The sequence below is a fragment of the Muscardinus avellanarius genome, assembly GCF_963383645.1.
Source record: "Muscardinus avellanarius genome assembly, chromosome: 3".
In the NCBI taxonomy this organism is placed as follows: Eukaryota; Metazoa; Chordata; class Mammalia; order Rodentia; family Gliridae; genus Muscardinus; species Muscardinus avellanarius.
Window position 1 is genome coordinate 117942936 of NC_137788.1, and position 25183 is coordinate 117968118.

Genomic DNA, 25183 nt, shown 5'->3' on the forward strand with positions numbered 1-25183 from the left:
GTGTGTGTGTGTGTGTGTGTGTGTGTGTGTGTGTCTCACTGGGGATTGAACCCAGTTCTACCTCTGAGTGTACTCCCAGCTCTGTTTTATTTTTATTTTGAAACTAGATCTTGGTAGGTTGACAAGAGTCTCACTGTTTGCTGAGGCTGTCCTCAAACCTGCAATCCTATTGTTATGGCCTCCCAAATTGTGGAATTACAAGCGTGTGCCACTATGCCCAGCTGAGTTTCTTTTTTAATCAAAAATTGTATGTTGAATTTTGTCACCTTTTTTTTTGCGGTACTGGGGATGGAACCCGGGGCATTCATTCTACCTCCAAGCTACACCTCAGCCCTGTTTTTATTCTTTGGTTTAAAACAGAATCTCACTGAGTTGCAGGGGCCTCACCAAGTAGCTGAGGCTCCTTCAGCCTCCGAAGTCCTGGATCACAGGCATGCACCACTCCACCTGGCTTTGTCACGCACTTTTTATGCATTGGTTGATAATATGATCAGATCTTTTTTTTCTTCTCTAGCCTGTTAATATGGTAGATTAATTATCTCATACTTAACAAGTCTTCATTTCTAGAATAACCCAAATTTGTTTGTATTTTCGTATATTGTTACATTCTGTTTGCTAAATTTTCTTTTTTTTCCTTTTTTTTTTTTTGGTGGTACTGGGGTTCCTGGAAGCCCTTCTCCCTCCGGGCTACACTCCCAGACCTATTTTATATTTTTGAAACAGGGTCTCTTACGCCAGCACGGCTGGCTTCGAACCTGCACGATCCTCCTGTCTCCGCCTCCCAAGCGCGGGGATTACAAGCGTGCGCCACCACGCCCGGCTGCTAAATTTTCTTAGGGATTTTTGTATCTGTTTTCATGAGAATTTTTTTTTTTTTAATTGGGGGTAGAACCCAGGGCCTTTCTATTTCTGGGCTATAATCCCAGACCTATTTTATAATTTATTTGGAAAGAGGGACTCACTAAGTTGCTGAGAGCCTCACTAAGTAGCTGAGGCTGGCATTGAAACTGCGATCCTCCTGTCTCAGCCTCCCAAGTGCAGGGATTACAAATGTGAGCCACTATACCCAGCTAGAAATATTGGTTTCTAATTTTGTTTTGTTTTTCTTTTTTACTGTACTGGTTATTGAACCCAGGGGTATTCTACCTCTAAGCTATACCCCTTGCTCTAATTTTTGTTTTTTATTTTGAAACAGCATCTCACTAAATTGCGGAGGGTCTCACTAAGTAGCTGAGGCTGGCCTCAAACCTAAGATCCCGCTGTCTTAGCTTTCCAAGTACTGGGATTAAAAAAGCATGAGCTACCACACCTGCTTTGTTTTGTTTTTTAGTGTTTGTTAATTTTTTTTTTTTTACTTGACACTATTTTAATTTTTTTAATTTTTTTAAAAATTTTTTATTGGTGCACTGTATTCATACATCATAATGGGATAAAAATAATACTTTTGTAGACATACATGCACACATCGCCCAGTTAGCCCCTACCCCATCCCCACCCCGTTCCCTCCCCATCCCTCCTTCCCATGCTTGGCTTAGTGGTTGACATCTAGTATTATAGCAATTTATCCAATATTAACGTTGATAATCTCACATAACAGTTTCATTTGTCTGATACCAAGCTTTTGATGACTTAAAACATTTATATATTTCTTTTTGCTTTCTTCCTTACCAGAGAATATTTCTTTCTTTTTCTTTTTTAAGGTGAAACTATCATATATTTGTTTATTTTTCAGAAAAAATCTATCCTGATATGGAATATGGACTCTAGATATCCAAAACGATCTCGAAAAAGAACAAAGCTAGAAGATGTATATTTTCTGATTTCAAACCATATAAAGCTACAATAATTGAAACAGTGTAGTACTGTTATAAAGGCAGATATATAAACCATTGGAGTTAAATAAAAGCCTAGAGATAAATTTTTCCATATATTGTCAAGTTATTTTTGACAAGGTTTCCACGAACATTTGGTGGAGGAAATAATTATCTTTTAACTTAATATTGTTGAAAAATAATAATTACATGAAAAATAATAAAATCGGACCCTTACCTAACACCATATACAAATATTAGCCCAAAATAGATAAAAGACCTAAATATAAATCTTAAGACTATAAACTTTTAGAAGAAAATCTGGGTCATAAAACCTCACAACATTGAAATTGGCAGTGATTTCTTGGATATGATTTCAATGGGACAGGCAACAAAAGGGTAAACAAACTCCCTAAAAAATAAAAACATATTGTATATCCAAAGACAATGTAAACAGAGTTAAAAGTTACCGATAGAATGGGATAAAATATTTCCAAATGCTCTATCTGAAGGTATATTAATATTCCAATTAGAAATCCTAAAAATTAGCAACAATAAAAGCAAACAATACCATTTAGAGATAGGTGAAAGACTAACATAAATAATGAATCTCCACAGATAACCAATCTTAGTTGTCTGTTGGATAGAAAATCTTGTTTCTCTGGTTCTGGTGTGTGTTACCTATTTTTTCTTTGTAGTTAATCTCTTTGAGTATTTTCTCTAGTGCTGGTTTTGAAGACAAATTCCTTCAGTTTCTGTTTGTCGTGGAAGTTTCTTATTTCCCCATCTAATTTGATAGAAAGTTTTGCTGGGTAGGAAATTTTTTGCTGGAAGTTGTTTTCTTTCAGAGTTTGGAATATGTTCCTCCAAGCCCTTCTGGCTCTCATGACTTGGTTTGGGAAGTCTGGAGTGATTTTAATTGGTTTGCCCCTGTATGTCAGTTGGCCCTTTGTTTTTGTTGCCTTTAAGATTCTCTGCTTGACTTTCACATTGGTCATTTTGACAATTATGTGGTGTGGGGATCCTCTTCTCCAATCCTGTTGTTGTTGAGTGCACAGATGGAGCTGTAGTGGACTCGGTGAATTTGCTGCTGCTGCTGCCGGTGGCAATATGGCACCGCTGCCACGCCCTCGGCCGTGAAGCTGGCGTACTTTTTCTCTGTTTTTGAACTCTGCTCTGAGTCCCTGCAAGGTGTGCTGAGCCCAGCCTCTGGGAGCTTTAGATGCTCCCTGCTCTGAGAAATCTGCCAAATTCCTCACGGCTGATCCACAGTGGCTCACCTCGGCTCGCTGTCCGCCACTCCTCTCTGGAGCCTGGTGGGCTGTTGAGTGCGTTGGTCTGGTGCCGTCCGGTGAATTCACCGCTGCCGCCGGCAGTAAGGCGCTGCTGCTGCGTCCTCGGGCATGAGGCCAGCATATCTCCTTTGTGGCTCTGGGCTCCGTTCTGAGTCCCCCTCCTCTCTGGGGCCTGGTGCTGCAAGAAAGATGGCGCCTGCGCCGTTCCGCGCCGCGGCTCTGGCTGCAGCACTGTGGTCTGGTTTCTTTCTGGTGCCTCATTTTTCCAGCCCTCTTTTTCTCTGTCCCTTGTAATTACATTTTTTGTTTCTCTGCTGATGGTGTTTTCTGGCTATGAAAGGCACTGATTTTGTGGTAATAGAGATTGGTTGTTAGCGGGGCTCGTAAGCCCCGCTTTCCTCCGTCGCCATCTTCCTGGAAGTAGTGTTTGTTAATTTTAACATCAGATAAATAATAGCTTCAAAAATTGATTTTGAAGCCTCCCCTTCCTCAGCTCTTCTCTAGAAGAAATTGTGTAAAATTGGTGTTTATTCTTTTTTAATGTTTGACAGAATTTCATTGAAATGAGCCAGGCATGGTGGTACATGCTTCTAATCCCAGTTCTTGGGAGACTGAGATAGGAGAATCACAGGTTTGCTGCCAGCCTGAGCAACTTACTGAGATCCTCTGCAATGTAGTAAGACTTTGTTTAAAGTTAAGAAATAAAAAAAGAGCTGGGGGTATAGCTCATAAGTAGAATGCACCTGAGATCAATTCTCAATAAACACACACACACACACACACACACACACACACACACACACACTGTTTGGTACTGGCATAGGAATAGAAAAATACATTAATGTGGAGTGTAGAGAGAGACCCAAGTATGTGTAGACATATTAGGTGTAAAAAAGGAGATACTCAAGCTGGGCACAGTAGCACACGCTTGTAATCCCAGCATTTGGGAGGATTGCGATTCTCAGACAGCCTCAGCTTTGTAGTGAGGCCTTTTGCAACTCAGTGAGACCCTGTTTCAAAATAAAGAATAAAAAATAGGAGCTGGGCATGGTGGCACATGCATGCTTGTAATCCCAGCATTTGGGAGGCTGAGACAGGATTGCAGACAGCCTCAGCTACTTACCGAGGCCCTCTGCCCCTTAGTGAGACCCTGTTTCAAAATAAAGAATAAAAATCGAGCTGGTAGTGCAGCTCGAAGATAGAATGCCTCTGGATTCCATCCCCAGTAACCACACACATACACACACACACAAAGAATAAAAATATAGCTTGGAGGTAGAATGTCTCTGGGTTCCATCCCCAGTGCCACAAAAAAATTTTTTTTAACTATTAACATTTCATTCACAGTTTAAGCCGGGCGTGGTGGTGCATGCTTGTAATCCCCGCGCTTGGGAGGCAGAGACAGGAAGATTGAGTAGGTTGGAAGCCAGCCGCGCTGGCTTAAGAGACCCTGTTTCCAAATAAAAATATAAAAAAATAGGTCTGGGAGTGTAGCCCAGAGGTAGAAGGGTTTCCAGGAACCCCAGTATCACCCAAAAAACAAAAAAGTATTCACAGTTTAAGCAATTATTTAGCCAACTTGATGGAACCCAGGGGTGCTGTAACATTGAATTATACCCCTAACTTTTGTTATTATTTTATTTTGAAACAGGGTCTTGTTACATTGCTAAGGCTGGCCTTCAACTTGTGATCCTCCTATCTCAGCCTTTCAAAGACCTTCTTTTTAATTTATTTTATTTTTTTGGTGGTACTGGGGTTCATGGAAACCTTCCTACCTCCAGGCTACACTCCCAGACCTATTTTTATACATTTTTATTTGCAAACAGGATCTCTTAAACTAGCAAGGCTGGCTTTGAACCTGCGTGATCCTCCTGTCTCCGCCTCCCAAGTGGAGGGATTACAAGCATGCACCACCATGCCCGGCTAAGACCTTCTTTTAAAAAATGTGTATTTCATTTTTCTCCTAACAGAAATGACATCAGAAGTACCATCACTAGGTCCAGCCATTGCCTCTGTAAACCCTACATCAGGAATGCAAGGTGGAGGAGCCATTGTCCAGAGGGCTATTAAGAGGCGGCCAGGGTGAGTTTGAGTATAGTGTCATGAATGTCTGTCTCTTCTACAAACCAACCCACATGACTATTCCTGAGCCTCTTACTTTAACTGGTTATTTTACTGCACTGCTGTCATATAATTCTTCTTAGTCCTGAGATTTTTCCTTATATAGAATTGATCTTTTTAGCTCAGTTTCTCATAAGCAGGTGTGTGTGTGTGTGTGTGTGTGTGTGTGTGTGTGTGTATGATTAGTGATTGAAACCAGAGGCTTTCTACCTCCAACCTAAATCCCCAGCCTTAGTTTTGATGGGGCTGGCTTTGAACCTGTAATCCTCCTGTCTAAGCCTCCTAAGTGCTAGTATTACAGGCATGCACCACCATGTTTGGCCTTTTTTTTTTTTTTTTGGTGGTACTGGGGTTCCTGGAAGCCCTTCTACCTCCAGGCTATACTCCCAGACCTATATTTTAATTTTTTTTTTTTTTTTTTTTGGAAACAGGGTCTTTTAAGCCAGTGAGGCTGGCTTTAAACCTGCACGATCCTACTGTCTCTGCCTCCCAATAGCGGGGATTACAAGCGTGTGCCACCACGCCCGGCTTGGCTTTTTTTTTTTTTTAAACCAAAAATCTGTGCAAGCCGGGCATGGTGGCATATGCTTGTAATCCTAGTACTTAGGAGGCTGAGACAGGAGGATTGCAGGTTCGTGGCTAGCCTCAACTACTTAGTGAGGCCTTCTACAACTTAGTGAGACCCTATTTCTTTTTTTCTTTTCTTTTTTTTTTTTTTTTCAGTTCTGAGGATGGAACACAGGGCATTTGACCCTTGAGCTACACCCCCTGCCCTATTTTTTAGTCTTTATTTTAAACAGGGTCTCACTAAGTAGCAGAGGTTGTCCACAAACTGTGATCCTTCGGTCTTCGCCTCCCAAATGCTGGAATTTACAAGCATGTGCCACTACGCACGGCTTTAAGAGATGTCTTTAAGTGTTTCTTTTAAAGAAAGATTGGAAAATATAGAAAGTTCGGACAATAAAATAGCCGAAGTCTCAGTTTCTTAGTGGTAATCCTTTAGTCTTTTTTTTTTTTTTTACTTTTTGGCACTAGGAATGGAACTTGGGAATTTTACCTCCAAGCTATGGCCCCAGACTGTTCGTTCGTTCGTTCGTTCGTTCGTTCGTTCCTTCCTTCCTTCCTTCCTTCCTTCCTTGGTGGTACTGGGGTTCCTGGAAGCCCTTCTACCTCTGGGCTACACTCCAAGGCCTATTTTTTTAAAAAAAATATTTTTATTTGGAAGCAGGGTCTCTTAAGCCAGTGGGGCTGGCTTCGAACCTGCGCGATCCTCCTGTCTCCACCTCCTAAGCACCCAAGTGGGGGGATTACCAGCGTGTGACACCATGCCTGGCCTTCCCAGACCGTTTCTTATTTGGAAACAGGGTCTAGGTTGCTATAGCTGTCTTTTTTTTTTTTTTTTTTTTTTTTTTTTTGGTGGTAGTTGGGGTGGATCCCAGAGGCTTTCTAGCTCTGGGCTATACTCCCAGACCTATTTTATATTTTATTTGGAAACAGGGTCTCACTAAGTTGCTGAGAGCGTTACTAAGTAGCTGAGGCTGGCTTTGAACCTGTGTGATCCTCCTGTCTCAGCCTCCCAAATACTGGGATTACAAGCATGTACCACTACACCTGGCTGCCACAGCTGTCTTTGAACCTGCCAGTCCTCCTGTTTCAGCTTTCCAAGTACTGGGATTACAAGTGTGTGCCACCATGCCCTGCTGACTTTTTTTTATGCTAATGGAGATCGAACCCAGACGTAGTCTTCCTTTGAGCTATATCCCCAGTCTGATTTTCTTTTCGTTTTTTTTTTTTCTTTCTTTTTTTTTGCAGTACTGGGGATTGAACCCAGGGGCATTGTACTTCTGAGCTACATCTCCCAGCTCTATTTTACTTTTTATTTTTTTTTTTATTTTTTATTTATTTTTTTTTTCACGTGGCATGTAAAGTTTTAATGGCACGGCTCTCCCGGGGATCAGGGCGAGGCACCGTGGGGCCCGCGCACCTGTCCAAAGCTAGAGGACGCGGGCTCTCCTTTTAAAGGCATGCATCTCGCGAGATGGGGGTTTTACTCGTGGGAACGCCCAATTCTCGCGGGGGTTTCAGCCCCTCCCTTGCCCTGCAGAGGTCATGTGACACAAAGTCACATGAGTGCAGGACCCAACTTAACATTCCGGCCTTTTGATGGTAGGGATAATGGATGATGATTGGACCCTCTAGCTTCTTCCTGCTGTCAAGGGGCGTCGTCAGGGGCCCCAGGCCGGGAGGAGTCGGGAGTCCAGTCCCCCAGAAGGGGGTGCAGGTGGGTGCATAGCTGCAGTGCGAATTGGAGGTTACCCTGGACAGCTTAGTGATGTGCACTTGAGGAGGCTTGAACAGGCAAGGGCTATTAAAGAAAAAAACAAATCATGAGATTGAGCAGGCGACCAAAAAGGAGACTGGCTTACTCAGTACCTGGAGAGCTACCCTGAGCTGGCAAAGAGGATGGAGGTTGAGGGATCCAGGAGCCATCAGTCTTCAGCCAGGCTGAGTAGGGCCAGCGGCGGGGCCTGGTCTGGAAAGGTGCTCCCCCTGTGTTGAGGCACCTGGGGCTCAACCTTTTCCAAGGGCATTGTTCCAGTGGCCCTCCTGGCCACACGCCGAGCAGTCTGATTGGTGGGCGTGGCTTTGCCCCACTTGAGGCAGGCTCCTGGAGGTAGTTGTTGTTGCAGTCCTCCACACCTAGGTGGCGCTCCAGAGGGCTGAGCCGCCACCGCCAGCTGAAGGGCAGCTACCAGGGATCTGCTTTTTGGCAAAGTCGGAGTGTACGCTCCATTTCCGCCTGTTTCTCTCTGGAATTAAAACTTAGATGCTATGTTAAGGTTCTGTCAGCTGTGACGGACCTATACTCACAAAGAGCACGTCCCGGGGCTGGTGTCCGGCAAGAATGGCAATGCAGACTCCCCACGGGCAGAGGGTGTCGCCCCAGCCCCGGCGTTTCCCACAGCACCTAGGGCGCGCCCGAGCGGGCCGCCCAGCAAAATTGCAGTCTGGCACGGGCCAAGATGGTGACTGTGACATCACCAGGCAGTGACTACGCGCCATCACAAAATGGCAGCTGGCGGGAAAATAAATGGAAGCTGATGGGGGAGAGCATTTGGAGGGATACCAGACCGCTTATAAAAGTTCCTAACTATTCCTGGGCCACCGCAACCTATTTCCCAACTCGTATCAAGGCAGACAGGCTCTCAGGGCATCTGCTAGTATAAAGGTTCGACTCCCCATAATTGGTTCGCGGGCGGAAACGAAGAACAGGAAATGGGCGTCCCCGATTTCCCTGCTCAATCGTTCGGAAACAGAGGTTAAGAGATAGGGAAGAACGTCTTCATTCCTTCTCAAAACCGGAGGATGACCTGGTCATCCGCAGGGTGGTCCCAGTGGACCGGGGGACAATGGGTCACCAAGCGCTTGGATTTTTGGGTCCCAGTGGACCGGAAGACCCAAGTCCGGAACCCGCTAACCAAGGGAAGGAGGCAGTTTACCGGAGTGAAGTGTTGCCAGCCAGTGCTGGCTGCGACAGAAGCGCTGAGAAGCTGCTGGGAGCGTGGTGGAGCTGGGGCGCGTGGATGCCGGTGGCTGGTGTGGACGGCACTGGCGGCTGGCGCAGGCAGGATCAGTGGGGGTGCGCAGGCGGCATGGCTTGCCGGGCCCGCGGCGTGGAGACAAAATGGCTTCCAGGCACGTGGCAGTCGCTGAGGCTGGGCCCCGAGGAGCACCGCCAGTGAGCCTGGCTTGGGCGGGTGAAACGGAGCAGCAGCAGCAAGTAGAGCTACGCCTGGCGCGGGTGACTGTGGCGGACACCGAAGCCAGCTGTGCGCCGCCCAATGAGCCAGCCTGGGGCGGGCGGGGCAAACCGGCCAGAGGTCCCGGCGGTGACCGGAGAACCAAGCTGGAACGGTGCTTTAGGAGGTCCAAGCGGCAGGCAGAGGTCCTGGCCCGCGCAGGCAGTTGGCAGGCAGAGCAAGTGCCAAGCTGCCTGGCTCGGGCCGGAAAGATGGCCGCCGACTCCTAGGATTGGTTAGGAGTGGAAAGTGGGAGGGATTAAAGATTGTGAGGCCTCCAGTGAGGCCATGAGGTGGGAGGGGTTAAAGATGGCGAGGCCTCCAGTGAGGCCATGAGGTGGGAGGGGTTAAAGATGGCGAGGCCTCCAGTGAGGCCATGAGGTGGGAGGGGTTAAGGATGGCGAGGCCTCCAGTGAGGCCATGAGGTGGGAGGGGTTAAGGATGGCGAGGCCTCCAGTGAGGCCATGAGGTGGGAGGGGTTAAGGATGGCGAGGCCTCCAGTGAGGCCATGAGGTGGGAGGGGTTAAGGATGGCGAGGCCTCCAGTGAGGCCATGAGGTGGGAGGGGTTAAGGATGGCGAGGCCTCCAGTGAGGCCATGAGGTAGGAGGGGTTAAGGATGGCGAGGCCTCCAGTGAGGCCATGAGGTGGGAGGGGTTAAAGATGGCGAGGCCTCCAGTGAGGCCATGAGGTGGGAGGGGTTAAGGATGGCGAGGCCTCCAGTGAGGCCATGAGGTGGGAGGGGTTAAAGATGGTGGGGCCAAGATGGCGGTCCCCCAGTGATTCCACGTGTGCAAGATGGCGGGCCAAAGCTGGCGACCCCCCCCCCCCAGTAATCCCATGTGGCTGCTTACCGCAATGGCCAGGCCCAGGCAGCAGGGGTGGGCAGGCACAGGGTGAAGGGCGCCAGGGTGCGAGTCCGAGTGGAGGAACCAGCTGGAGCGCGGGCTGGACTTGGCGGGCTGGGGGCTGTTTAGCAGAGTGGCGGCCGCCTAGGTGGAGGAGGCAGGCGGCCCCGGCAGGCGGGTCTAAGCAACGCCAGGCGCGGAGAAGACATAGGTGCACGGCGTGGCGCAGTCCGCGGGCGGCGCGTTCCCATTCCAGCGGCGGGCGGCGTGGGCAGGCGGGAACGGTGGTTTTAGGAGGTCCAAGCGGCAGGCAGAGGTCCTGGCCCATGCAGGAGGTAGTCCACGCAGGCACGGGGCGGCAGCGGCGGCAGTGGTGGGAGCAACGCCTGCAAGCGGAGCGCTGGTGTGGGACCTCACAGTCGAGCTGCTGGCGGGTCGGAGAGTCCGGGGCTCAAAAAGAGTAAAAATAAAAAGAGAAAACAGAAAAAAAAAAAAAAAAAAAGGAAAAAAAATGGGTAGGGACCCAAGAGTTCTCCCGGTTCGGCACCAAATGATAAGTAAAATAAAAAATTAAATGTGAGTAAAATAAAAATAATGTGCATACGGCGGAGTGTGAAAAACACGAGAGAGGTCCGGTACATGTGGCATGTAAAGTTTTAATGGCACGGCTCTCCCGGGGATCAGGGCGAGGCACCGTGGGGCCCTCGCGCCTGTCCTACTTTTTATTTTGAAACAGGGTCTCACTAAGTTGTGGAGGCCCTTACTAAGTAGCTGAGGTTGACTGCAAACCTGAGATCCTCCCATCTTAGCCTCCCACGTACTGGGATTACAAGTGTGTGTCTCTATGCATGCTTCAGTTTTATTTCTTATTTGGAAACAGAGTCTCGCTAGGTTGATGAGAGTCTCAACTACTTGCTGAAGCTGTCTTTGAACCTGTGATCCTCCTGTCTCAGTCTCCCGAGTACTGGGATTACAGGCATGCACCACCACGCCCAATTCAAATGAGTAGCGTTTTGACTGGTGACCAGAGGCTTCAGGAAGAAGAGAAACAACCACTTGTAGAATTGATGCCATGTGCTTCACAGGCCTCCCGTTTAGAGATCTACGATAGCAGGTTATCCTAGTAGTAGAGATGCTAAGGTGACCACTGGGTTAAGTTGGTAACATGAACAACATTTTATTTTAGTAGACTACGAAGATTAGTAGGGGATTGGCCTACTCTATTTCCTATAATCTTCCTTAATCCCCTGCCATTAAAGTCACCTCTCCTTTCACTGAACATCTTTAACATGTTGACCCTGCTCCTCACATGTCGTTTTCCACTTTCACTTGTTTCATACATGTATTTGTCTATGCAGAAAGACCCTTCAGGGCAAGGTGGGCTGTTGTCCAGGGCCGTGGTAAGGTAGCAGTAGGTACTCTCTTCCTATTGCCAAACTTCTTTTCCTACTTTGTATAAGGAAGAGGTAATGCAGCTTCATATAAGTTCTCACTTTCCTTTTTCTTTTTTTTTTTTTTTTTTTTTTTTTTTTGGTGGTACTGGGGTTCCTGGAAACACTTCTACCTCCGGGCTACACTCCCAGACCTATTTTTATACTTTTTTGTTTGGAAACAGGGTCTCTTAAGCCAGCACGGCTGGCTTCGAACCTGCGCGATCCTCCTGTCTCCGCCTACCAAGCGCGGGGATTACGAGCGTGCGCCACCACGCCCGGCTTTCCTTTTTCTATTTTGATGTATAGGTAGCTATGCTGAGAAATTTTACATGCTCAATGTTCTGTATTATCAGTAGCCTTACAGTATTTTTTGCTGGCTTTCTGCAGGCTGGATTTCGATGACGATGGAGAAGGGAACAGTAAATTTTTGAGGTAAGAGTGTGGAAAAACTAACTAGATATCTCATATTAAAAATTGGTTAATCTTCCTACTTCTGACCTGTAATATTTTTATTCTTAGGAATGAGAGTGCTTCATCTGAGAACTATCCATTTTTATATTTATTATGTCCCAGACATAAATAATTTCAAAGGCAGGGGCTCAATAGGGTGGTACAGGCCTGTAATCCCAGTACTTGGGAGACTGAGACAGGAGCATCACAGGTTTGAGGCCAGCCTCAGCAACTTAATGAGAACCTGTTTAAAAAAAAAAAATCAATGCCGGGCATGGTGGCGCACGCTTGTAATCCCCGCGCTTGGGAGGCGGAGACAGGAGGATCGTGCAGGTTCGAAGCCAGCCGCGCTGGCGTAAGAGACCCTGTTTCAAAAATATAAAATAGGTCTGGGAGTGTAGCCCGGAGGTAGAAGGGCTTCCAGGAACCCCAGTACCACTAAAAAAAAAAAAAAAAGAAAAGAAAAGAAAAAGAAAAAAAAAATCAAAAGTGGCTGGGAGCCGGGCGTGGTGGCACACGCTTGTAATCCCCGTGCTTGGGAGACGGGGACAAGAGGATCCCGCAGGTTCGAAGCCAGGCGTGCTGGCTTAAGAGACCCTGTTTCCACATAAAAAAGTATAAAATAGGTCTGGGAGTGTAGCCTGTGGGAGTGTAGCCTGGAGGTAGAAGGGCTTCCAGGAACCCCAGTACCACCAAAAAAGAAAAAGTGGCTGGGAGTGTAGCACAGATGTAGAATTCCCTTGGTTTCATGCCCCAAAATAAATAACAACAACAACATTGTGACATAAGGCATGACTCACATGTGTGTGGTGATACTGGTCTGAGGAACCTACTGTTCTGCCAGTCAAAGTATAGCATGTGCAGTTATGTATAGTGTATAACACTTCACTGTTTCTGTATTTACTATACTGTTTATTATTTTATTTTGTACAACCAGGGATTTAACCCAGGGCTTCTTGCATGCTAGGCAGCATGTACCACTGAGCTCTATTCCCAGTTTGTATTGTTATTTTAGACTCTACAATAACACCTATTTTATTTTTTTGCAGTACTCTGGATTGAAAGTAGGGACATTCTACCACTGAGCTATAACTAGCCCTTTTTACTTTTTTTTTTTTTTTTTGTACTGGAGAATGAACCCAAGGGCATTCTACCTCTGAGCTACACCCCCAGCCCCATTTTTTATTTTTTATTTAAACAGTCTTATTAAGTAGCTGAGGTTGGCTTTGAACCTGTGATCCTTCTGTCTCAGCATCCCAAGTACTGGGATTACAAGTGTGTGCTACCATTCCCAACCTTTTTTACTTTTTAGTTTGATAATCTGCGCGCGCGCGCGCACGTGTGTGTGTGTGTGTGTGTGTGTGTGTGTGTGTGTGTGTTAGTATTACTGGGGATGGAATTCTGGTGCATTCTATATCCAAGCTACACCTCTAGCCCTATTTTATTTTTTTTATTTGGAAACAGGGTCTCCCTAAATTGCTAAGGCTGGCTGTGAACCTGCAGTTCTTCTATCTCAGCCTTCCAAGTACTGGGATTATAAGCATGTGCCACCGTGCCCAGCTGTAGACTCAGTCTTTTTTATTTTTTATTTTAAGACAAGGTATTTAATTGCACAGGCTAGCTTCAATTTTGCAATTCTTCCTCAGCCTCTCAAGTAGCTGGGATTACATGCTATGCCACTGTGCCTTGCTGAGTGTGCCCTTTCTTATATGTAAAAAATAGTTTACTGTAAAACTGTACTGTTAAACTGCAAATTTTGTGAGATTTTACTCCCAGCTTCCAAAATTACTTTTTTGTTCAAAGTTGATAGAGTTTTGCTTTGTTTGTGACGACGAAAAAAGGAAAATTCAGATAATTTAGACAATAACGTTTTTCTTTTCTTTTAAATTTTAGTACTGAAGATTTAACCCAAGGACATTCTACCTCCAAGCTACACCCCAAAATTTATTGTATTTTTATTTTGAAACAGGGTCTCAACACATTGATGAAGAGTCTCATACTTGCTGAAGCTATTCTTTTATCTTTTCTTTTTTTTTTTTTGTGGTACTGGGAATGGAACCAAGAGGCATCCTACTGAGGTGCTCTTGAACCTGTGACCTCCTGCCTCAGCCTCCCAAATACTGAGATTACAGGCCAGTGCCATCATAATTGGCTAGAGAATATTGTTTCTGGAGTTAGGTCTTCCTCAATATATCTTCCTTTATAGTTTCTGTACTACAGAAAAGTTTTTGCCAGAAGTGGTAACACATTCTTGTAATCCCAGTATTTAGGAAGTTGAGACAGGATTGCAGGTTTGCAGCCAGCCCTCTGCAATTTGTGAGGCTCCCCACAACTTAGTGAGACCCTGTTTCAAAATAAAGAATACGCTGGGTGTGGTGGCGCACACTTGTCATCCCAGCATTCTGGAGGCTGAGACCAAAGGATCGTGGTTTGCGGACAGCCTCAGCTCCTTAGTGAGGCCCTCTGCAACTTAGTGAGACCCTGTTTCAAAATAAAGAATAAAAAATAGGGCAGGGGTTGAATGCCCCTGGGTTCCATCCCCAGACCTGCAAAAAAAAAAAAAAAAAAAAAAAAAAAAGTATTGGTGCAGACATGGAGGAATTGGAATTCCTGGACACTGTTGGTAATGATTTCAAATGGTTTTGCTGCAGTTGGGCATGGCGGTGCATACCTCATGAAGTCCTCTGCAACTTAGTGACACACACTGTTTCAAAATAAAACATAAAAATAGGGTTGAGGTATATCTTGGATGCAGAATGCCCTTGAGTTCAATCCTCAGTATCACCATAAAAATATATATATATAGCCGGGCGTGGTGGCGCACGCTTGTAACCCCAGCATTTGGGGGGCTGAGATCGAAGGATCATGGTTCGTGGACAGCCTCAGCTACTTAGTGAAGCCCTTTGCAACTCAGTACTGGGCTGGAACCCAGGGGCATTCTACCTATTAGTCACATGTTCAGCCTTACTTTTTTTTTTTTTTGGTGGTACTGGGGGTGGAACCCAGAGGCTTTCTACCTCCGGGCTATACTCCCAGACCTATTTTATATTTTATTTGGAAACAGGTTCTCGCTAAGTTGTTGAGAGACTCATTAAGTAGCTGAGGCTGGCTTCGAACCTGCGTGATTCTCCTGTCTCAGCCTCCCAAGCGTGGGGATTACAAGCATGCGCCACCATGCCCGGCGTTCAGCCTTATTTTTTATTCTTTATTTTGAAACAGGGTCTCACTGAGTTGCAAAGAGCCTTGCTAAGTAGCTGAGGCTGTCTGGGAAGTGCAGTCCTCTTGTCTCAGCCTCCCTAATGCTGGGATTACAATCAACGTGCCAACATGCCCAGTTTGGTTTTTCATCTTTTTAAATGTATCTGATAATTATGTAAGGGTAATGAAGATGACAGGAATCTGAAAAACATACTAATAGGTTTTTTTTATTCTTGTGGTGCTGGAATGCAATCCAGGGCCATTTTACCTCCTAATTAGCTACACCTCCAGCCCGATTTTTTATTCTTTATTTTGAAAGAGTGTCTCACTAAATTGCATAGGGCTTCACTAAGTAGCTGAGGGCCTCACTAAGTACCTGAGGCTGGCTGAATCCTGATCCTTCTCTCAACCTCCCAAGTACTGAGTAATAGGAGTTTTTTGTTGTTGTTGTTTTTTATTGTTGTTGCTGTTGTTGTTTTTGTGGTGCTGGGGATTAAACCCAGGGATATTATACCTCTGAGTTACATCCCTCCCCGTTTATTTTTTATTTTGAGATAGGGTCTCACTAAGTTGCAGAGGGCCTTACTAAGTAGCTGAGGCTGACAGTGTGAAACCTGATCCTTCTGTCTCCGCCTCCAAAGTACTGGATTACAGCTGTGTGCCACCATGTTCGGCTTTGGGTAATAGGTTTTTAAAGTTCTATGGATGGGGTGTATTCATTTCGTGTCACCCCTCCATGCCAGTCTGGTATGGAGCTGTATTTCTATTTTCTGTATTTCTATCTTTCTAATAAACTTCTTTAAATCTTAAAAAAAGAAAAAGTTCTATGGATGCTGCTATTATCTACATTGCCTGGGGATGGAACCCAGTAGCATTCTACCTCCGAGCTGCACCCCCAGCCCAACTTTTTATTCTTTATTTTGAAACAGGGTCTCACTGAGTTACAAAGGGCCTCACTAAGCAGCTGAGGCTGTCGGAGAACTGCGATCCTCCAGTCTCAGCCTCCCAAATGCTGGGATTAGAAGCGTGCACCACCACACCCATCTCTTCCTATTGAGTATTTTTACTCCTTTTTCTTTTTCTTTTTTCTCCTTTTTCTTTTCTTTCTTTTTTTTTATTTTCTTTTTTTGCTGTAATGAGAATGGGATCCAGGGGCATTATACTTCTGAGCTACACCCCAATCCCTGTTTTTATTCTTTATTTTTAAACAGGTCTCACTGAGTTGCAAAAGGCGTCACTGAGTAGCTGCAGGCTGTCTGTGAACTGTGATCCTCTTGTCTCCGCCTCTCAAATGCTGGGATTACCAGTGTGTGCCACCACGCCCGGCTTGGTTTTCATTTTAGAGTGAAGTAATGGATATAATTATGTAAATAATAGATATAATAAATAATGGATGTAATGGTTTGTTGTTTTTCTTTTGTGTGTGTGGTACTGGGGGTGGAACCCAGAGGCTCTTCTGCCTCTGGGCTATACTCCTAGACCTATTTTATATTTTATTTGAAAAACAGGGTCTCACTAAGTTGCTGAGAGCCTCACTAAGTATCTGAGGCTGGCTTCGAAACTGTGGGATCCTCCTGTCTCAGCCTCTCAAGCTCTGGGATTATAATGCTTTGAATTACTTTTTTTTTCCCTTCCAGGTGTGATGATGATCAGATGTCTAATGATAAGGAGCGGTTTGCCAGGTAATGTAGAGCATTTTGTTCCTTGTTACAGGACCTGGCAACCCAGTCGTCCTGAATATTTTATCTGGATGAGAGTAGATAGCCCAGTCTCTTTCCTATTCTGAAAAGTGGTGAAACTTAGAAACTTAGTAATATAATTGTGATACATGTTCATGTGACATGGGTTTGACCTAATGGTAGTGCTTTTCTGTGTATCTATAGCTTATAGGAGTATGCTTGCTAGGTGTCCATAGGAACACAAACTATGGTTTTTTGGGGCACATTTATTATATTTATATATTTATTTATTCTATTTATTTTATTATTTTTTGCAGTACTAGAGATAGAATCCAGGGGGATTCTACCTCTGAGCTACACCCCAGCCCTATTTTTTATTCTTTATTTTGAAACAGGGTCTCACTAAATTGGGAAGGGTCTCACTAAGTAGCTGAGGCTATCAGTGAACCGTGATCTTCCTGTCTCAGCCTCCCAAATGCTGGGATTACACGCGCGCCACCACGCCTGGCTAGTTATGTTTATTATTAAATTGGTATAGACAATGGAAGAATCTGTGCAGGTTGTGGTTTTGTTGTTTAAAAATGACGATAAGCAATTGGGCACTATGGCGTACTTCAGTAATCCCAGTACCTGGGAGGCTAAGATAGGATTGCAGGCTCGAGGCCAGCCTTAGCAGCTTAGCAAGACCTTGTTTCAAGAGAAAGGACTGGAGGCATAGCTTTGAGATAGAATGCTTCTGGGTTCAATTTCCAGTAAAGAAAGAAAAAAGAAAAGATGACAAATTCTTTTTTTATGGAGACTAGAATTTTTATTTTAAAAAACCCTTATTTTGCTGCATGTGGTGGAGCACATCTGTAGTCCCAGTACTTGGGAGGCTGAGACAGGAGGATTGCTGGTTCAAGGCCAGCCTTAACAATGTAGTGAAACTCTCAACCACCTAGCAAGACCCTGTTTCAAATAAAAACTAAAAGCTGGGCGTGGTGGCGCATGCTTGTAATTCCAGCATTATGGAGGCTGAGACGGAGGATCTCAAGTTTGAAGACAGCCTCAGCAGCTTAGTGAGGCCCCTTGAGATGGGAGGATCGGGGTTTGCTGCCAGCCTCACCTACTTAGTGAGGCCTCTTGCGACTCAGTCAGACCTGGTTTCAAAATAAAGAATAAAAAAATAGGGCTGGCGTGTAACTCAGAAATAGAATGCCCCTGGGTTCCATCCCCAGTACTGCAAATAAATAAATAAATAAATAAATAAATAAATAAATAAATAAATAAAATAATAATAGTAATAAAAATAAATAGTAAATTTTAAAAAGGTCTGTGGGTAAAGTTCATAGGTAAAATGCCCCTCAGTTTAACCCCCAGTACCAAGAAAAGGCAAAAAAAAGAAAAAGAGAGAGAGAGAGAAGAAACAAAGTATTACAGTAATTTTAAATACTCAGAAGCAGTAAAATACTATCATGGACTTTGTGTTTTTTTGTAGGTCTGGGGATGGAACCCAGGGGCATTCAGCCTCCAAGCTACACCCCCTGCCCTATTTCTTATTTTTTATTTTGAAATTGGGTCTCACTGAGTTGCAGAGGGCCTCACTAATTAGCTGAGGCTGTCCACGAACCGTGGTCCTCCGGTCTCAGCCTCCCAGATGCTGGGATTACAAGCGTGTGCCGCCATGCCTGGCTTATCATGGACTTTGAATGACAAGTTTTATATAAAAAGTTTTATATACAAAAGCTGGGTGTGGCGGTACATGCTTGTAATCTTAGTACTTGGGAGGCTGAGACAGGAGGGTCGCAGGTTTGAAGACAGCCTCAGCAGCTTAGTGAGGCTCTTAGTGAGACCCTGTAGATTTGGGAGTGTAACACAGATGTAAAAGGCCCCTGGGTTCCATGTCCATTACCACTAAATAAATAAATAAGTAAGTAAATAAATAAGTCAGTAAAATAGTAGGAGGAATGGACCCACCATATGATCTGGCTATAGCATTCCTGGGTGTCTTTCCAAAGGAGCCAAAATCAGAACTACAACAATATATGCATAGCCATGTTTGTAGCAGCACTATTCACAATAGTCAAATTATGGAACCAGCTTAGGTGTCCATCAAAGATGAACGGATTACAAAATTATGGGAAATACACACAATGGAATTCTACTCAGCAATAAAGAAGAACAAAATCTTGTGATTTGTAAGCTGGAAGGACATGGAGAATATTATGTTAAGTGAGATTAGCCAGTCACAGAAAGTGAAGGGTCATATGTTTTCTCTAATATGCACAAGCTAGGGAGTAGTGGGGATACCAGGGGAGCTCCAGATAATGGAGGAGAAACCTCAGTAGAGCCAGAGAGGTGGTCTAGGGGAAGGGGAGGGTTCATTAATGAGAATACTGCCATTGACGCTGTGCATATGTGAATATGCAATTGACATTCTCATCTCTCTGTATCCAGAAAGGAGCAAGTGGGGAGGCAGCAAGTGCTATGAGTATGTATGTCACTGTCAGTATGATTTACATTAGGCTGTGAGGCTATAATGCACCAATAAAAGCATATTAAAAATAAAATACTCAAAGCCGGGCGTGGTGGCGCACACTTGTAATCCTCGCGCTTGGGAGACGGAGACAGGAGGATCGTGCAGGTTCGAAGCCAGTCGCGCTGGCTTAAGAGACCCTGTTTCAAAAATATAAAATAGGTCTGGGAGTGTAGCCCGGAGGTAGAAGGGCTTCCAGGAACCCCAGTACCACCAAAATAAATAAATAAATAAATAAATAAATAAATAAATAAATAAATAAATAAATAATAAAATACTCAGGAGCAGGGCGTGGTGGTGCACGCTTATAATTCCAGCACTTGGGAGGCTGAGACAGGAGGATTGCCTAGGTTCGAAGCCAGCCTCAGGTACTGAGTGAGGCTCTCAGCAACTTAGTGAGACCCTGTTTCCAAATATAAAATAGGTCTGGGAGTGTAGCCCGGGGATAGAAAGCCCCTGGGTTCCACCCCCAGTACCAAATAAATAAATAAATAAATAAAATACTCAGGGACATTTTTGTGGTGGCAGCATGTAGGAAGATTAGAGGAGGACTGTAGTCAGGAGATAGATTGAGGCTGTTGAAATAATAAGACAGGTATGAAACTATGAGTGCCTGAGCCAGAGCGATTGCAGTGGCAACAGGAAAAAGTGAATATAGGGAGAAAAATTTACTTGACTGTAATCTATAAAGCTATCAGTTAGGATAAAGAAAAAGCAATTTAAACCTGTGGTGCATGCCTGTAATCCCAGTACTTGGGAGGCTGAGACAGGGATCACAGGTTCACAGCCAGCCTCAGCTACTTAGTGAGGCCCTGTTTCTAAATAAAGAATAAGGGCTGGGCGTGGTGGCGCACACTTGTAATCCCCGTGCTTGGGAGGCTGAGACAGGAGGATCACACGGGTTCAAAGCCAGCCTCAGCTACTTAGTGAGGCTCTCAGCAACTTACTGAGACTCTGTTTCCAAATAAAATATAAAAAATAGGTATGGAAGTATAGTCTGGAGGTAGAAAAGCCCCTGGGTTCCACCTCCAGTACCACCAAAAAAAAAAAAAAAAAAGAATAAAAAATAGGGCTGGGGGTATAGCTCTGAGGTAGAATGCCCCTGGGTTCAGTCCCCAGTACCACAAAAAATGAATGAATGAATGAATGAATGAATAAATAAATAAATAAATAAATAAATAGTCCTGGAGTGGAGCTCAGAGGTAAAGTGTTTCTGTATTCATTCCCCTTACTACAAAAGAAAAAAAATCATTGAAGAATAATTTATCAAAGCTACTTGAAGTAGATAGCTATAGTCTTTAGGATATGAACCATCTATATAATAAGCAAATCACAGATGTTTGGAGAATAGTTTTTCAAACTGCATTACAAAGTCACACCGTCAGTTATTATGGGTGGCACAGGTCCACAGTCTTTTGGCTCAAATTCAGAAAAGCCTTGGAAACATGCTAAATTATTTTGGTCGTCTTTTGCCCAGTGTAATGTGAATATTTACACATTCATACATTTTTCAAAAGAAATACTGGAGTAGAGAGGGCATGTGGATTTATAGTAACAGGAAGTTAGAGGAATGTTAGTTAAGTTTCTAACAATAGAACTCATTCTTTTAAGACATAATTTGTTAAGGTAGTTCACCTTACATATTCTTGGGAACTCAGTAGAGGGTTTTCAAAAGTAGAAAATGAAGCCGGGTGTGCTGGCACATGCCTGTAATCCCAGCATTTAGGAGCCTGAGTCTGGAGGATCGCGGTTCGCCGCCAGCCTCCGCTACTTAGTAAGGCCCATTGCAACTCAGTGAGACCCGGTTTCAAACTAAAGAATAAAAACTATGGCTGAGGGTGTAGCTTGGAGGTAAGACTGTCCCTGAATTCCATCCCCAGTACTGCACACACACAAAAAAGTTGAAAGTGTGTGAATTTTCTCAACTTTATGGGAAAAAGTTCTATAGTTTGTCGAAGAAGCAGTAACTCAAAAGAACATGGAACAGGGTCTCACTGAGTTGCAGAGGGCCTCACTAAGTAGCTGAGGCTGTCCGCGAACTATGAGCCTCCTGCCTCTGCCTCCCATGCACGGGTATTACAAGCGTGCGCCACCACGCCTGGCTGTTTTTTGAATTTTTGAAATAGGATCTCACTAAGTTAGCATGTGCTGGTCTCGAACCTGCGATCCTTTTGTCTCAGTCTCCCAAGCACTGTGATTACAGATGCGTACCACCTTGCCTAGCCTAAGTGGCTTTCATCTCAGCCTCTTGATTAAGTTTGACTACAGTTGTGTGCCACGCTTCCTGGTGTCATTATCATTGTTAATAGCTAAATTTTTCAACCTGTTAATATGTAATATTAATTTTATTTAAGGCTTCTTTATGCAATTAAAATAGAAATGAGCTGGGTGTGATGGTGTACACTTGTAATCCCATTACTTGTGAGGCTGAGACAGGAGGATCAAAGGTTCATGGCCAGACTCAGCTACTTAATGAGGTCCTCTGCATCTTAGTGAGACCTGTTTCAAAATAAAGAATAAAAAATAGAAGCCGGGCGTGGAGGCACATGTTTGTAATCCCAGCGCTTGGGAGGCTGAGACTGGAGGATTGTGGTTTGTGGACAGCCTCAGCTACTTAGTGAGGCTCTTGGCAACTTAGACCCTGTTTCCAAATAAAGTATAAAAAAAAAATAGGTCTGGGAGTATGGCCCAGAGGTAGAGAAGCCCCTGGGTTCCACCTTCAGTACCACAAGAAAAAAAAAAATGAATAAAAAATAGGACTGGAGGTATAACTCAGAGGTAAAATACCTCTGGGATCAATCACTGCTACCACCACCCCCCCCCAAAAAAAAAACAAGAACAAAAAAAGGGCTGGGGGTATAGCTCAGAGGTAAAATGCTCCTGAGTTCAATTTGCAGTACTGCCCAAAAAAAAAAATCAAAAAAAAAAAAAAAATCAGGGACTGACATACTGGCCTGGCCTGCCAACATTGTGATGTGTTTTTTCAGTTGCTACCCACTCTTAAAGTGTCTGTTTTCTGGAAAAAACTTATGTCCTCCTCCAGAGAAACACTTAATGCTGGGGATCTAGCCATATTGTGGCTCTTATCCAGAATATGGTAAAGTACTGAGTCAAAATTAAGAATTGCTCAGCCGTGGTGGCACATTTTGTAATCCCAGGACTTGGGCGGCTGAGATAGGAGGACCAAGGGTTCCCAGATAGTATATAATTTCTCCGGTGAAATCCATTTAGTTTTTTTGCCTGAGTGTGTATATGTGTAGAGAGAGACCATATTTAAGATCACTTTTTTTTTTTTTTTTTTGGTGGGCCTGGGGATGGAACCCAGAGGCATTCTACCTCTGAGCTATACCTACTGCCCTATTTTTAATTCTTTATTTTGAAACAGGGTCTCACTGAGTTGCAGAGGGCCTCACTAAGTAGCTGAGGCTGTCCACGAACTGCGGTCCTCCAGTCTCAGCCCCCCGAATGCTGGGATTACAAGCGTTCTCTACCAAGCCCAGCTTAAGATCACTTTTTTACACGCTTACTTTCAGTTTACTGTCTTTAATTTTTCATTATTGAAGAGCGCATGTGGGTATAACTTTCTTTTCATATTAGGATCAGTATTTTAGAATGGCTTGCCTGAATTCCCTTAGTTGGCTCTCATTCAACTCTTTATATTTTTGGTCTCTCCTTGATAAAATGCTTTTTGTGGTCAGATCCTGTTAATTTATAATATATATTGGTCTTGCTTTTTTGTGTGTGTGGTTCTGGGGACTGGGGCATTCTACATCCAAGCTACGTCCCCAGCTCTATTTGGAAGTTTTATTTATTTGTTTGTTATTTATTTTTGATGGTACTGGGGTTCCTGGAAGCCCTACCTCTGGGCTACATTCCCAGACCTATTTTTTATATAATTTTTTGAAACAGGGTCTCTTACGCAATCCTCCTGTCTCAGCCTCCCAAGCGCGGGGATTAAAAGCGTGCACCACCACACCCGGCTGGAAGTTTTATTTTGAAACAGATCTCACTAATTGCTGAGCCTGTCCTTGAACCTGCTTGTTTTAGCCTTCCAAGTACTGGGGTTACAGGTATAACCACCATGCTAGGTTGTCTTCCTTTTATTAATTTATTTTATTTTATTTTTGCGGTACTGGGAATGGAACCCAAGGGCATTGTACCTCCAAGCTATACCCCCGCCCTATGTTTTAGTCTATTCATTCATTTATTTATTTATTTATTTACTTACTTACTTACTTACTTATTTTGCAGGCCTAGGGAAGGAACCCAGGGGCATTCTACCTCTGAGCTACACTTCCAGCCCTATTTTTTATTCTTTATTTTGAAACAGGGTCTCTCTAAGATGTAGAGGGCCTCGCTAAGTAGCTGAGGCTGTCCGTGAACCGCGATCCTCCTGTCTCAGCCTCCCAAATGCTGCTGGGATTACATGTGTGAACCACCACGCCCGGCTAGTCTTTTTATTTTTGAAACAGGGTCTCACTAAGTTGCGATGGGCCTCTATAAGTAGCTGAGACTGTCTGCTAATCGCCATACTCTGGTCTCAGCCTCCCAAATGCTGGGATTACAAGCATGCGTCACCATGCCTGGCTTTCTTTAATGTTTTATAAATAGTGTGTGTGTGTGTGTGTGTGTGTGTGTGTGTGTGTGTGTGTGTGTGTGTTACTGGGAATAGAACCCAGGGGCATTCTACCCCAGAACTACACCCCCAGTTCTATTTTTTATTCTTTATTTTGAAACGGTATCACTTAAGTTGTAGAGGGCCTCGCTAAGTAGCTGAGGCTGGTCATGAAGCCATGATCCTGTCTCAGCCTCCCATCTACTGGGGTTACAGGCATGCGTCACCATGCTGGCTTTAAATTACTTTTTCTTTATCCTCACTGATAGCTTTATAGATTACAGGCAAGATTCCTTCCCATATTTTCATTTCCCCCACTTTCTTTACTTGTTTTATTTCTTTCTCTTTTCTTTTCTCCTCCCTTCCTTCTTTCTTTCTTTTTTGTTTTAATTTTAGCTTAGTTCATTAATTCTGTTTTTAGGTCGGATGATGAGCAGAGCTCTGCGGATAAAGAGAGACTTGCCAGGTAGGAGAACAGTGTCCTTTAGCATGGTGAAGCAGATGCTGCTGCTTTCTTGTCCTTTTTCTTACTCTATTTTTTCTTCCTCTTTCTCTTGTATTTTTCCTTATTTGTGGCAAGAGAGGACAACATTTTTTAGCTGTTTGGGTGTAACAGGAACTTTGACTTCCATCATCAGAAAGTGGGTGAGTTGAGGGAACTTAGGGATTTAATATATTTTTCTTTTAAGTTTTTTCTTTTTTTTTTTTAATCTCAAACTAAATTTCACTGGGCCAAAAGGATTTAAAAATAACAGCAAATACAGGTTGGTGCTTTAACAGGAAAGTACTTTTTTTTTTTAATCAGAAAACCAATAAATAAAATAAGCCTGGCTGCTGGTGCATGTATGTAATCCCAGTACTTGGGAGGCTGAGAGAAGGATTGTAGGTTGGAGGCCGGCCTGGGCAACTTAGCAAGATCTTCTGCCACTTAGTGAGACCCTGTTTTAAAATTTAAAAATAATTAAGAGGTAGATAGAAAGAAAACCAAAAAATATACCTGTGTTTGTAAAAGATCAGGTTTCTGAACTTCACTGTCAGACATCAGGAAGATGTGCTTTAAGTTTCAGAGTAGAATTGTATGTCTCAGGCAAAGTAACTAAAGATGAAGCTATTTGGGGAGACCTTTTTGTCATTTGGAAAGGAGACCAGAATTCTCTTTGGAGATCATTGTCTATGATGTAGAGTACCAAAGAAGGAATGTGCCCAGATGATTGTGGTTCCTCTGTTTTGGATGGATCAGTAGGAAATAGACTTGATATAAACATTTATTTTAGACTCTTTTCGTTCTTTTATCTGTCATTTACTTCGTTAACCTGGTCACACTCATTTTGCTACTGCCGTGTGCACACCTCCTCTTAATGCCTCCGCTCTTCAGAAGCCAGCCAGCCGACGTGGGGAGCATAGCACTGCTGTAGGAGCT

At 44.1% G+C, this 25183-nt stretch overlaps 1 protein-coding gene across 11 annotated transcripts in view; it reads left to right on the forward strand.

Moving 5' to 3' along the window:
* Window positions 1-25183, forward strand: part of ARNT (aryl hydrocarbon receptor nuclear translocator) — a gene marked incomplete at both ends in the record, with an annotated part of 79276 nt that overhangs the window by 11749 nt on the left and 42344 nt on the right. For 4 of the 11 annotated variants that reach the window (XM_080692411.1, XM_080692414.1, XM_080692415.1 and 1 more), the window contains 4 exons: window positions 5077-5188; window positions 11694-11738; window positions 16592-16636; window positions 24185-24229. In XM_080692411.1, the coding sequence (XP_080548537.1) occupies window positions 5077-5188; window positions 11694-11738; window positions 16592-16636; window positions 24185-24229 (247 nt within the window). Of the gene's footprint in view, window positions 1-5076; window positions 5189-11659; window positions 11739-16591; window positions 16637-24184; window positions 24230-25183 lie in introns of those variants that run through there. The other 7 variants (XM_080692418.1, XM_080692419.1, XM_080692421.1 and 4 more) reach the window with 4 other exon arrangements.